At 42.3% G+C, this 13,813-nt stretch overlaps 2 protein-coding genes across 2 annotated transcripts in view; one reads left to right on the plus strand and one right to left on the minus strand.

Moving 5' to 3' along the window:
- Positions 1-329: 329 nt before the first annotated feature.
- naa20 (N-alpha-acetyltransferase 20, NatB catalytic subunit) lies at positions 330-10,638 on the minus strand. Its single transcript, XM_079572054.1, has 6 exons — positions 10,529-10,638; positions 10,164-10,188; positions 8,792-8,882; positions 6,670-6,805; positions 4,876-5,021; positions 330-681 (listed from the first exon to the last, which is right to left on the minus strand). The coding sequence occupies exons 1-6, from the start codon at positions 10,579-10,581 to the stop codon at positions 596-598; spliced, it is 537 nt and encodes a 178-aa protein (XP_079428180.1). The 5' UTR covers positions 10,582-10,638; the 3' UTR covers positions 330-595.
- Positions 10,639-12,684: 2,046 nt separating this feature from the next.
- The window catches only part of cd109 (CD109 molecule), a gene marked incomplete at both ends in the record, with an annotated part of 69,664 nt that continues 68,535 nt past the window's right edge, over positions 12,685-13,813 (plus strand). The window contains one exon of the mRNA XM_079572072.1: positions 12,685-12,752. Coding sequence (XP_079428198.1) covers positions 12,685-12,752 — 68 coding nt within the window. The remainder of the gene's footprint in view (positions 12,753-13,813) is intronic.

The raw sequence follows: 13,813 nt of genomic DNA on the forward strand, positions 1-13,813 counted from the left end.
ACAAGGCAAGAAATGACGGGGAGCCAGGTGATTTTATTTGGGCAAATGATATGGTTAAAGATCCACAGTGTTGGCCTGGGGGGCGTGGCCCGACTACAGCACGTGCAGGGGGAGGGGCTTCAAGGATAATAAGAACCACTGTAACTCGTGTGTCTTTGTTTGAACTAAAGCTGATGATCTTTGGGCGCTCGAAACCAAAGAAAGTCAAACCCACAGACGTCTTTAAGGTTTTCATGAGTGGAGTCGACAGCAGGTGGTGGAGCTGGGTCTGTGGCTCCTCCGGGTTCAGGATCTGTGGCTCTCCTCGGGGTCTGTGGCTCCTCTGGGTTCAGGATCTGTGGCTCTCCTCGGGGTCTGTGGCTCCTCCGGGTTCAGGATCTGTGGCTCCTCCGGGTTCAGGATCTGTGGCTCCTCCGGGTTCAGGATCTGTGGCTCCTCTGGGTTCAGGATCTGTGGCTCCTCCGGGTTCAGGATCTGTGGCTCCTCTGGGTTCAGGATCTGTGGCTCTCCTCGGGGGGTCTGTGGCTCTCCTCGGGGTCTGCAGTCCGAGAGTTCAGTAAATGTTCATAGTTTTAGGGAGAGCCACAGACTGAGGTTATTCGATGTCCTCGGGCCGGACGGGGTGAGGCAGAGGGATGATGGACTTCTTCTCCGAGTCTCGAGACAAAGCCTTCCTCATGTCTGAAACACCAGAGGGAAGATGTGAGTATTTCTGTTACTAAACCCCTGATACGTGTGAGTATTTCTGTTACTAAACCCCTGATATGTGTGAGTATTTTGTGAGCGTTGCGTGAGTATTGCGTAAATATCTCGTGAGTATCTCGTGAGTATTTCATGAGTATGGCGTGAGTATTGCGTGAGTATTTCGTGAGTATCTCGTGAGTATTGCGTGAGTATCTCGTGAGTATCTCGTGAGTATTGCGTGAGTATCTCGTGAGTATCTCATGAGTATCTCGTGAGTATCTCGTGAGTATTGCGTGAGTACTTCGTGAGTATTGCGTGAGTATCTCGTGAGTATCTCGTGAGTATCTCGTGAGTATCTCGTGAGTATCTCGTGAGTATTGCGTGAGTATCGCGTGAGTATTGCGTGAGTATTGTGTGAGTATCTCGTGAGTATTGCGTGAGTATTGCGTGAGTATCTCGTGAGTATTGCGTGAGTATCTCGTGAGTATCTCGTGAGTATTGCGTGAGTATCTCGTGAGTATTTCGTGAGTATTGCGTGAGTATCTCGTGAGTATCTCGTGAGTATCTCGTGAGTATTGCGTGAGTATCTCGTGAGTATCTCGTGAGTATTGCGTGAGTACTTCGTGAGTATTGCGTGAGTATTTCGTGAGTGTCTCGTGAGTATTTTGTGAGTATTGCGTGAGTATCTCGTGAGTATCTCGTGAGTATCTCGTGAGTATTTCGTGAGTATTGCGTGAGTATCTCGTGAGTATCTCGTGAGTATCTCGTGAGTATTGCGTGAGTATCTCGTGAGTATTGCGTGAGTACTTCGTGAGTATTGCGTGAGTATTTCGTGAGTGTCTCGTGAGTATCTCGTGAGTATTGCGTGAGTACTTCGTGAGTATTGCGTGAGTACTTCGTGAGTATTGCGTGAGTATTTCGTGAGTGTCTCGTGAGTATTTTGTGAGTATTGCGTGAGTACTTCGTGAGTATGTCGTGAGTATCTCGTGAGTATTGCGTGAGTATCTCGTGAGTATCTCGTGAGTATTGCGTGAGTATCTCGTGAGTATCTCGTGAGTATTTCGTGAGTATCTCGTGAGTATCTCGTGAGTATCTCGTGAGTATCTCGTGAGTATCTCGTGAGTATCTCGTGAGTATCTCGTGAGTATTTCGTGAGTATCTCGTGAGTATCTCGTGAGTATCTCGTGAGTATCTCGTGAGTATTTCGTGAGTATCTCGTGAGTATCTCATGAGTATCTCGTGAGTATCTCGTGAGTATCTCGTGAGTATTTCGTGAGTATCTCGTGAGTATCTCGTGAGTATCTCGTGAGTATCTCGTGAGTATCTCGTGAGTATCTCGTGAGTATCTCGTGAGTATCTCGTGAGTATCTCGTGAGTATCTCGTGAGTATCGCGTGAGTATTGCGTGAGTATCTCGTGAGTATCTCGTGAGTATTTCGTGAGTATCTCGTGAGTATCTCGTGAGTATTTCGTGAGTATCTCGTGAGTATCTCGTGAGTATCTCGTGAGTATCTCGTGAGTATCTCGTGAGTATCTCGTGAGTATCTCGTGAGTATCGCGTGAGTATCTCGTGAGTATCTCGTGAGTGTTGCGTGAGTATCTCGTGAGTATCTCGTGAGTATTTCGTGAGTATCTCGTGAGTATCTCGTGAGTATCTCGTGAGTATCTCGTGAGTATCTCGTGAGTATCTCGTGAGTATTGCGTGAGTATTGCGTGAGTATCTCGTGAGTATCTCGTGAGTATCTCGTGAGTATCTCGTGAGTATCTCGTGAGTATCTCGTGAGTATCTCGTGAGTATTTCGTGAGTGTCTCGTGAGTATTTCGTGAGTATCTCGTGAGTATCGCGTGAGTATCTCGTGAGTATCTCGTGAGTATCTCGTGAGTATTGCGTGAGTATCTCGTGAGTATCTCGTGAGTATTGCGTGAGTACTTCGTGAGTATCTCGTGAGTATTGCGTGAGTATTTCGTGAGTATTGCGTGAGTATTTCGTGAGTGTCTCGTGAGTATCTCGTGAGTATCTCGTGAGTATCTCGTGAGTATTGCGTGAGTACTTCGTGAGTATTGCGTGAGTACTTCGTGAGTATTTCGTGAGTATCTCGTGAGTATCTCGTGAGTATCTCGTGAGTATTTCGTGAGTGTCTCGTGAGTATTTCGTGAGTATCTCATGAGTATCTCGTGAGTATCTCGTGAGTATTGCGTGAGTATCTCGTGAGTATCTCGTGAGTATCTCGTGAGTATTGCGTGAGTACTTCGTGAGTATTGCGTGAGTATTTCGTGAGTATTGCGTGAGTACTTCGTGAGTATTGCGTGAGTATTTCGTGAGTGTCTCGTGAGTATTTCGTGAGTATCTCGTGAGTATCTCGTGAGTATTGCGTGAGTACTTCGTGAGTATTGCGTGAGTATTTCGTGAGTATTGCGTGAGTATTTCGTGAGTGTCTCGTGAGTATTTCGTGAGTATCTCGTGAGTATCTCGTGAGTATTTCGTGAGTATCTCGTGAGTATTGCGTGAGTATCTCGTGAGTATTTCGTGAGTATTGCGTGAGTATCTCGTGAGTATCTCGTGAGTATCTCGTGAGTATCTCGTGAGTATCTTGTGAGTACTTCGTGAGTATTGCGTGAGTACTTCGTGAGTATTGCGTGAGTATTTCGTGAGTGTCTCGTGAGTATCTCGTGAGTATCTCGTGAGTATTGCGTGAGTATCTCGTGAGTATCTCGTGAGTATCTTTTGAGTACTTCGTGAGTATTGCGTGAGTACTTCGTGAGTATTGCGTGAGTATTTCGTGAGTGTCTCGTGAGTATCTCGTGAGTATCTCGTGAGTATTTCGTGAGTATCTCGTGAGTATCTTTTGAGTACTTCGTGAGTATTGCGTGAGTACTTCGTGAGTATTGCGTGAGTATTTCGTGAGTGTCTCGTGAGTATTTTGTGAGTATTGCGTGAGTACTTCGTGAGTATTGCGTGAGTATTGCGTGAGTATTTCGTGAGTGTCTCGTGAGTATTTTGTGAGTATTTCGTGAGTATTTCGTGAGTATCTCGTGAGTATTGCAAGAGTACTTCGTGAGTATTGCGTGAGTACTTCGTGAGCATTGCGTGAGTATTTCGTGAGTGTCTCGTGAGTATTTCGTGAGTGTCTCGTGAGTATTTTGTGAGTATCTCGTGAGTATTTCGTGAGTATCTCGTGAGTATCTCGTGAGTATCTCGTGAGTATTTCGTGAGTATTTCGTGAGTATTGCGTGAGTATTTCGTGAGTGTCTCGTGAGTATTTTGTGAGTATTGCGTGAGTATTTCGTGAGTGTCTCGTGAGTATTTTGTGAGTATTGCGTGAGTATCTCGTGAGTATCTCGTGAGTATCTCGTGAGTATCTCGTGAGTATTTCGTGAGTATTTCGTGAGTGTCTCGTGAGTATCTCGTGAGTATTGCGTGAGTATCTCGTGAGTATTGCGTGAGTATTTCGTGAGTATTGCGTGAGTATTTCGTGAGTATTGCGTGAGTATTTCGTGAGTGTCTCGTGAGTATTTCGTGAGTATCTCGTGAGTATCTCGTGAGTATTTTGTGAGTATTGCGTGAGTATTTCGTGAGTGTCTCGTGAGTATTTTGTGAGTATTTTGTGAGTATTGCGTGAGTATCTCGTGAGTATCTCGTGAGTATTTCGTGAGTACTTCGTGAGTATTGCGTGAGTATTTCGTGAGTGTCTCGTGAGTATTTTGTGAGTATTGCGTGAGTACTTCGTGAGTATGTCGTGAGTGTCTCGTGAGTATCTCGTGAGTATTTCGTGAGTATCTCGTGAGTATCTCGTGAGTATCTCGTGAGTATCTCGTGAGTATCTCGTGAGTATGTCGTGAGTATTGCGTGAGTATCTCGTGAGTATCTCGTGAGTATCTCGTGAGTGTCTCGTGACTATTTTGTGAGTATTGCGTGAGTACTTCGTGAGTATGTCGTGAGTGTCTCGTGAGTATCTCGTGAGTATTTCGTGAGTATCTCGTGAGTATCTCGTGAGTATCTCGTGAGTATCTCGTGAGTATCTCGTGAGTATTTCGTGAGTATCTCGTGAGTATCTCGTGAGTATTGCGTGAGTATCTCGTGAGTAATGCGTGAGTATCTCGTGAGTATCTCGTGAGTATCTCGTGAGTATCTCGTGAGTATCTCGTGAGTGTTGCGTGAGTATTTCGTGAGTATCTCGTGAGTGTCTCGTACCGTAGGCGTCCTCGTCCGGCTCCCCGTTGCTCGCTGAGTAATACTCGATCACGGTCCTGTAGACGCTGTAGCCCAGACTCTTGTACATGTTCACGGCCACCTGGTTGGACACGCGCACGAACAGGTCCACGAAGAAGCCGCCCTTCCTGCAACGACACACACCGGTCAGGAGACGAACCCGTGACTGAGCTGCTGCTGCCGCTGCTCACGTTAACGAGCGTTTGAGACTCGAGGAATCATAAACGAGGCCTAGGCCTTGGCACATTCACGTATTTCTGAGTTATCTGTAAAAACTCTGATGGCGGCCATTTTAGGGATAGGTTTGCCTGAGTCCTCCTAGGAACGCCCCCACCTCCTGGAGACGCCTCCGAGCTTTCGTCACCAGCCGAGTAACCAACCACTGCTCCTCAGCAGAACCCCCTCCCCACTGATGCCACAGACAGCGTGTGGAGGGGGCGTGTCTAAAGGCTCAGAGGTTCTTAAAGAGACAGAGGCGTATTTCAAGACATTCACTACAGCCATTTTGAGAGAGCACTTTAACCTCTGAACTCCCGCCTGAACCGAAAGGATCTTTTTCAGCAGATTTTTTTTCCATCATTTTTTTTGTTGGGTATTCAACTAATTTTTGTAACTTTTTTTTTTAAAAATTTTGTCATTTTTTCTTCAATTTTTTAAATCATTTTTTGGTAATTTTTTTGTCACATTTTGTCTTTTTTTTTGTGTCAATTTTTGGTCAATTTCTTGTGACATTTTTGCCACTTTTTTGTCACATTTCCATCATTGTTTTCGTCTCAGTTTTGTTGCTATTTTCACATCGTTTTTTTTCCAGAAGCTTTTGGACTGGGGTAAAGCCAAACTGGAGAAAATGTGCTTGGTTCAGGTGGGGGTTAAGGGGTTAAAGAGACAGAGGCCTATTTCAAGACATTCACTACAGCCATTTTGAGAGAGACATTTTATACAAGGCAGTTATTCTAATTTACTGCATTTACAGGCCAACAGAAGGTTTGTCATCATTGTAGTGAGATATAGACTGGTGCTATGGGACTGAAAAAAGCAGAACACCCCCTCTTTAATGTTTCCTTTCAAAATAAAACTCCTGATCGCCCAGTGAAAATGTGCTACAAACGTCTTATTTACACGGCTTTGTCGCTCAAACAGAGGATTGTTCCCAACAGCTGGAGAAAAAAATAATTCCTCCAAATTTGCTTTTCATTTTCTCTCATTTTTTCCCCCTAATCTTCTCCAATCATTTTTTCCCAATTTTTATTTTCACGCAATTTCCCACCCCCTAATTTTTTCCAAGTATTTTTTTTTCTCACTAATTTTCTCCCATTTTTCCCCCACAATTTCTTTGCTCATTTTTTCCACATTTCTTCTTCCAAACAGAAACATCACTATAATCTTGTAGACGATACATGGTCCATTTCCATGTGTTTGTGAGAAGAAAAGTTTCCACATTTCCATCTGCCGCCGTTTGAATCCTCCTCCCAGAGAGGGCGTGACTGGGGGACAGCGCTCGGATGTTGCTCGTGTCTATGGCGTGTGTGAGCCGTGTATGAGGCGTGTGTGAGGCGTGTATGAGGCGTGTGTGAGGCGTGTGTGAGGCATACGTGAGGCGTGTATGAGGCGTGTGTGAGGCGTGTGTGAGGCATACGTGAGGCGTGTGTGAGGCGTGCATGAGGCGTGTATGAGGCGTGTGTGAGGCGTGTGTGAGGCATACGTGAGGCGTGTGTGAGGCGTGCATGAGGCGTGTATGAGGCGTGTACGAGGCGTGCGTGAGGCGCAGTGTGGTACCTCTCTGAGATCTCCTCCAGCATGTCCATGAGCTGAGCCGCGAGGCCGAGTCGCCTGAACTCCGGCGCCACAGACAGAGCCGTCACGTGACCGTGCCACTCCTCCCTCGCCACCGAGCCCTCGGCCTTTCCCATGACTGACGAGAACAAGAGAATACACGCATCAAACGCAGATACTGGGAGAGAAACATCACGCAGTTCAGAGTGACTTGGGTGTTTCAGCTCAAATAAATATTCCCCCCCATTATTTATTTTTTTGCATTTTTCTTAAATTCTTTACACGTGTTTCTCTTATTTTTGCCCCATTTTTTCCCTTAATTTTTGCAATTTTTTTTACTAGTATTTCCCCCCATTTTTAATCCAATTTATTTTCCCTTTTTTCCCAAAATTTCCCCCAATTTTAATTTCTTCTTTTTGACCCCATTTTTTCTATTTTTGACAAATTTTTATTACTATATTCCCCCCATTTTTCTGGCTCTAGATGACATTTCTTTAGTATCATTAAAGTACTGGTATTGAAACAAATTTAACTATAGCCCTGTTTTTTACTGCCTCAAATGTTGAATATTGGTGCAGCTGTTGTGACGGGACATGACACACTTGTATCGCGCAGTGTCGGTGTTTTAAATCTCGTCTTAAAAAACACTTTTATTCTCGGGCTTTTAACACCGCGTGAGTTGTGTGGTCCTCTGTGTCTTGTATTTTCTTTTATTGTTTTAATTTTCTTTTATTGCTGTTACAATTTTAAAATTTTATTTAAAAAAAATATTGCATCTTACTTATGTTTTGTTTTAATGATTTTGTTTTAAACTATTTTATCGTTTTAGCTGAATGTATAGTTTGGCTTCACTTGATTTTATTATATTTATTTATTTATTTTATTCCTATATTTTATATGTAGCACTTTGGAAGCACTTGTTTATAAAATGTGCTATATAAATAAAGTGGATTGGTTTGGATAATCGGCGCCATCTGGTGGTGAAAAAGCATTGCAGCAGTGAGTAGCCTGACAAAAGCAAACTCGACACTGACTGAGCTGAATTATTCTCTTTCACAAACATGAACCAGATCAGGATTGAGCCGTTTAACCTCTTAACTCCCGCCTGAACCGAGAGCATTTTCTCCAGTTCAGCTTTACCCAAATCCTGTAGGCCAGTGTAACGCCTCATTTGAAAGCTAAGACCTACAAAACTCATCTGAATGGATCTTTTTCCTCACGTCATCAGATTTGTTTTCATCTTTTATGGGGGTTTTCAACTCATTTTTTTGTCAAATAGTAAATTTTTTGTCAGTTTTTTTAAATTTTTTGTCCATTTTTCATCATTTTTTTGTCATTTTTTTGTCCATTGATTTTAGTCATTTTTCCGTCATTTTTTGTGACATTTTTGCCACTTTTTCATCATATCATTTTTTTGTCCATTTTTTGTCATTTTTTAAAATAATTTTTCGTCATTTTTTTGTCAATTTTTTGTCATTTTTTAAAATAATTTTTCGTCATTTTTTTGTCCAATTTTTTGTCATTTCTTGTAATTTTTTGGTCCATTTTTCATCATTTTTTCATCATTTTTTTGTCCGTTTTTCATCATTTTTTTGTCATTTTTTTGTCCATTGCTTTTAGTCATTTTTCCGTCATTTTTTGTGACATTTTTGCCACTTTTTCATCATATCATTTTTTTGTCCATTTTTCATCATTTTTTTGTCAATTTTTCATCATTTTTTGTCATTTTTTAGTCAATTTCCGTCATTTTTCGTGACATTTTTTCCACTTTTTCTTCATTTTTTTGTCAATTTTTCGTCACTTTTTTGTCACATCTTCATTGTTTTCGTCTCAGTTTTGTCACATTTTTCTCACTTTTTTCCAGAAGCTTTTGGATTGAGGTAAAGCCAAACTGGAGAAAATGTGCTCGGTTCAGGTGGGAGTTAAGGGGTTTAAACGGCTCAATCCTGATCTGGTTCATATTTGTAAGAGACAGACTTTAGAAAGAGGAAAACTGCTCTGGATAAAGACAAATAGAGACAAAAGAATGAGACGCATCAGTGACACAACCTTCTGAAAGTGAAGTCACTGACCAAGATTTAATAAAGGACAAAAACATAACGATGTGATTAAAGGTGACACTGACTGTATCCCATGAGTTCTCCTCCAGGAGCCTCGGCCACGATGAAGTACTCGGGCCAGTGAGCCAAATACTGCAGGTAGAAGGGGATCCCGTACTGAGCCGAGGTTAAAGACAAACACGTCACAGCAAAGACACTCACGGGTCAAAGATGTGTCATTCTGACCCAGAGACATGAATCAAAACACCAAGAAGGACAATATTTAACATTTCGAGACAAGGCCGTGGGAACCCAGGGTGCTGAGGGCGCTGCAGCACCCCCTGGTGGATAGTTTGTGAACTGCAGGCAATATTAACCCCTTAACTCCCGCCTGAACCGAGCACATTTTCTCCAGCTTTACCCCAATCCAAAAGCTTCTGGAAAAAAGGTGAGAAAATAGCAACAAAACTGAGATGAAAACAATGATGGAAATGTGGAAAAAGTGAGAAAACATTGACGAAAAAGTGACAAAAAATTGACAAAAAATGTACAAAAAAATGACAAAAATCGACAAAAATCGACAAAAAATGGACATAAAATCGACAAAAACTTGACAAAAAATGGACGAAAAAGTGACAAAAAATGTACAAAAAAATGACAAAAATCAACAAAAAAATGACAAAAAATGTACAAAAAAATGACAAAAATCGACAAAAAATTGACAAAAAATGTACAAAAAAATGACAAAAATCGACAAAAAATCGACAAAAACTTGACAAAAAAGGACAAAAAAGTGAGAAAAATTTGACGAAATTTTTTGAAAAAATGGACGAAAAAGTGATAAGAATTTGACAAAAAAATGCGAATACTTTGACGAAAAAATGTACAAAAAAATGTACAAAAAAATGTACAAAAAAATGTGAATAATTTGACGAAAAAGTGACAAAAAAGTCACAAAAATTTGACAAAAATGAGACGACTGCCGAATGAAAAAAAGTGAAAAATCTGATGTGAGGAAAAAGATCAATTTAGTTTTGTAGATCTTAGCTTTCAAATGAGGCGTTACACTGGCCTACAGGATTTGGGTAAAGCTGAACTGGAGAAAATGCTCTCGGTTCAGGCGGGAGTTAAGAGCTTAATAAACAGGATTTATGCACAGAAAAAGTATTTTGGGGGTACATTTTGTCCCTCAGCGCCCCCTAACTAAAACATCTTCCCACGGCTCTGTTTCGAGAATCACCAGAGCTAAACCAGGTCTGAAAAAGGACTGTGTCAGGTCTAAACTAGGACTAACTCATGAATAAAGTGTTTCTAAGTTTGGATATGTCCATATTCTTAGTTCTTCCATATTGCATCATAACATTATAATGAATAAAACTGAACTTACAATCTATCCTACTTAATCACATTTTAAGGAACATGTTTTACTGTGACTTTTATGTAATAAGTGAAGGATACGGTTTCTGTCAGAGGATCCAAGTTACTGTAAGGAAAAACACAGAAGCACATTTTAGCATTAGCATCATTCAGACAGAAAACAGCACATTTACTCACTTCATAATCTTGTACAAACTTATAATTCAGATTAATGACGTCCCTCATCAACCCTGTCGTAGGATTTAACATCAGCACCTCAGTTTTTAATGTTATATAATGTTTTAGTGCCACAGTGTTGGACTGAGAGCTCTGGTTAGCGGATTAGCCTCGGGATGCTAACAGCGTTTAGCAGCCCGGCGGTGGATTTACGTCAGAACAAACGTCTCGTAAACACAGATTCACGTGGGAAACGTGTGTGACTTTTCAGTAAAACCCCGCAGACTCACATGTTGTTGAATTTAAAGAGGTCATCGCAGGTGAAGGGTCGGAGAGTCGTCATGTTGTTGTTGTTAGCTTGTTAGCCTCTGTGAACCGGAAGGGCCGCGGTGAGGAAGTGCAGGCCGCAGCGCCGCCCGTGGAAGGACGCGCTACTGCACCGGAAACACGCGCCCCTTTTCTTTTTTTAAAGCCCTTTTTCTTCAGTATTTTCTGTGTCATTTCTAAACCAAGGTGTTGTTTCACAGTGAAGGTTTTTAGTTTCACCTTTGAACCTGTTTATTTACCAGAGAAATTCTACAAACCGGTCAATGACGTGACGTGCATATTTTTGTGTTATATTTCTTTTAAAAATAATTTGATCTTTTCATTATATGTATCACTTTATTCTACAAAACCTAAGGAGTTTAATCACATTTTAATGACATTTCAATAATAAATATTTTTTCATGTTTTCACACCTCAAACCCCTGAAATGTCAGGTGGCGCAACTGTCCGAGCAAATGACTAATAAAGCTTCTGAAAATTGTATTTTCAGGGAAACAAATTAAACAGAAAACATCAGGGCATAATTGTATATTACATATCTTTCAAATAAGCCTCATTTGTGAATATTAATAGTTTTAAAGTTTTTGAGAAAATTAAAAAACTTTGGTCCGACAATTTGTAATGTTAAAATATCACAACGTAAGAACAGGGCTGTTATTTTGAAATAAAGAATAGTATCAGCAAACAGGATATGACATCATCCAGGGGAACAAGTGTGTTTATGTCTGAGTGAAAAAGTTTGAAAATGTATTTCAAGAATTGAGAAAAAAAAAGCTTTTTTCTGACTCAAAAGTAAACTGTCAAACTTTTGGTGTCAGGTGGTACAACTGATGTAAATATCTGAAAAAAATATATTGTTATACTTTTTTTTTTTTTTTAAGTCAATGTTTGCCCATGCTAACAAATGCTAAAGCTAAACCAATTTAATTTGAAATGAGTTGCTAACGTCAGGTGGTGCAACTGCAAAAAAAATGTAAAATTACAATTTAAAAATTATAGGGTTAGGGTTAGGGTTTGGAAATCCAATGGCAGAAACAAATTAAAAACAGCTCAATTATGACATGAAAGGACTTGTATCTTAGAGCGCCGTCTTTTGTCATTTTTTTGTGTGACAATCTCAGTATTTTGCCCAAAGTGAATGAAACCTTCAGATTCGACACATTCCTACAATCGGTGAAACACCTGCTTTAATCTCCAGTAACGCCTGAATCTTTTTATGACATTTCTTTTCATCGCTCTTATGTTTTGTTTTTATCCTCGTTCTCGGCTCATTCATGTCACTGGTTTCCAAGAAGCTTTTAGATTTGGGTAAAGCCGAGCTGGAGAAAACGTGCTGGGTTCAGTTTCCCCCCGGGACAGTCGTCTTCCTTTAGCCTTCTGTCATTTCCTTTAGGTCAAACCCAGGGGGAACCGGGGCAGGTCCGGTTTCAGCATCTGGAGGAGGAGGAGGATTCTCCGGGCTTGGGGCTGGACCCGGTCCTGGTCCCGGGACCAGGACCAGGTCTGCGTCCCGGGACCAGGACCGTGTCTTTGTCCCGGGACCAGGACCGGGTCTGTGTCCCGGGACCAGGACCGGGTCTGTGTCCCGGGACCAGGACCGGGTCTGTGTCCCGGGACCAGGACCGGGTCTTTGTCTCGGGACCAGGACCGGGTCCTCGTCCCGGGACCAGGACCGGGTCTTTGTCCCGGGACCAGGACCGGGTCTGTGTCCCGGGACCAGGACCAGGTCTTTGTCCCGGTTTTGGAGGAGCTCTGGTTTCAGTCTCCGGAGACAGAACCTACTTCATAAACCTTTTGTCATTAAACGTGATCTCACAGTTCGTCTCCGGAGTCAAACCTGTGACCTCAGTGTCCCGCCCTCCACCCAAAACATGCACAATAGGTCCATCCTGAGGGCTCATATGACCTCGGTAGTTTGATAGTTTATGGAACGACACTTGTTATGACAGACTTATAAACATGTAAATGGTCCCAGGTTCAGTGGGCGGGTCCTGGGCTGCAGTGGGCGTGGCCTCTCAGGTAAGTGGGCGTGGCCTCTCAGGTAAGTGGGCGTGGCCTCTCAGGTAAGCTTCACCTGAGCTTCAGTCGGTGCCGCAGAGACAGAGTTCAGACTGAGGCCATGGATCTGTTTATCTGGAAACTCTGTGGACTTTTCTCCATCGTCTCCTCGTCCTCCATCACACGCAGGTACTTTATATACTACTACTACTACTGGTACTACTACTACTACTACTACTACTACTACTACTACTACTACTGCTACTACTACTACTACTGCTACTACTACTACTACTACTACTACTACTAGTACTACAACTACTACTGGTACTACTACTACTACTACTACTACTACTACTACTACTACTACTACTACTACTACTACTGCTACTGCTGTGTGAACTGTTTGAATCCTCCATTACTGGCCTTCACTGAGCGTTTCCTCCAGTTCAGTTTTACCCAAATCTAAAAGCTTCTGGACTTTTCTCAGTTTGATTTATTATTGATTTCTCTAAATAAAGATTCCAAACTAACACCATTAAACCAGATTTTAAAGTTTTTCTCCTTTAATGATGAGAAATGATTATTACATTTTACAGAAAGGGGCGAGTTTTTGGTCCAGTGATTTTGGGGGCCACAGTGGACGATGTGTGTGAGGTCCTTCAGAGGAAAGACTGAGGTTCTTCTGAGGAGACTGAAGTCCTTCAGAGGAGACTGAGGTCCTTCTGAGACTGAGGTCCTTCTGAGACTGAGGTCCTTCAGAGACTGAGGTCCTTCTGAGGAGACTGAGGTCCTTCTGAGACTGAGGTCCTTCAGAGTGAGCAGCCTCTGCTCAGGACTCTGACTCTGTGGTGGCCTCTCCTCTCCACTTCGCTGCCGTGTGCTGGGCCAACAACAGGAGGGTCAGCTCCGTCCTGCCCCCTGGAGGACAGGAGGGTGTTAGCCAAGCCAAGCTCACCTCCATCATGGACAACACCTCCCACCCACTGCACTGACTGTAGAGCAGTGTTTCCCAACCCGGGGTATGAGGACCATGGGGGTACTCGAGGACCTAGCAGGGGGTACTTGGAACTATTTCAGATTGAAAATATGGGAAAATATAACATCATTTTTATAGGAAAAGCTATATTTTTCAGTCAAATGTGTTGCTTTGGGAGAATTGTAGGTTTATTTTGAGTGCGACATTGTCCTTTTTCTTACAAATACCACTTTTAAATAATTACTTCCTGAATAAACTGTAACACCCTTGA

This window comes from Gobius niger (assembly GCF_951799975.1).
Source record: "Gobius niger genome assembly, chromosome: 15".
Taxonomy (NCBI): Eukaryota; Metazoa; Chordata; class Actinopteri; order Gobiiformes; family Gobiidae; genus Gobius; species Gobius niger.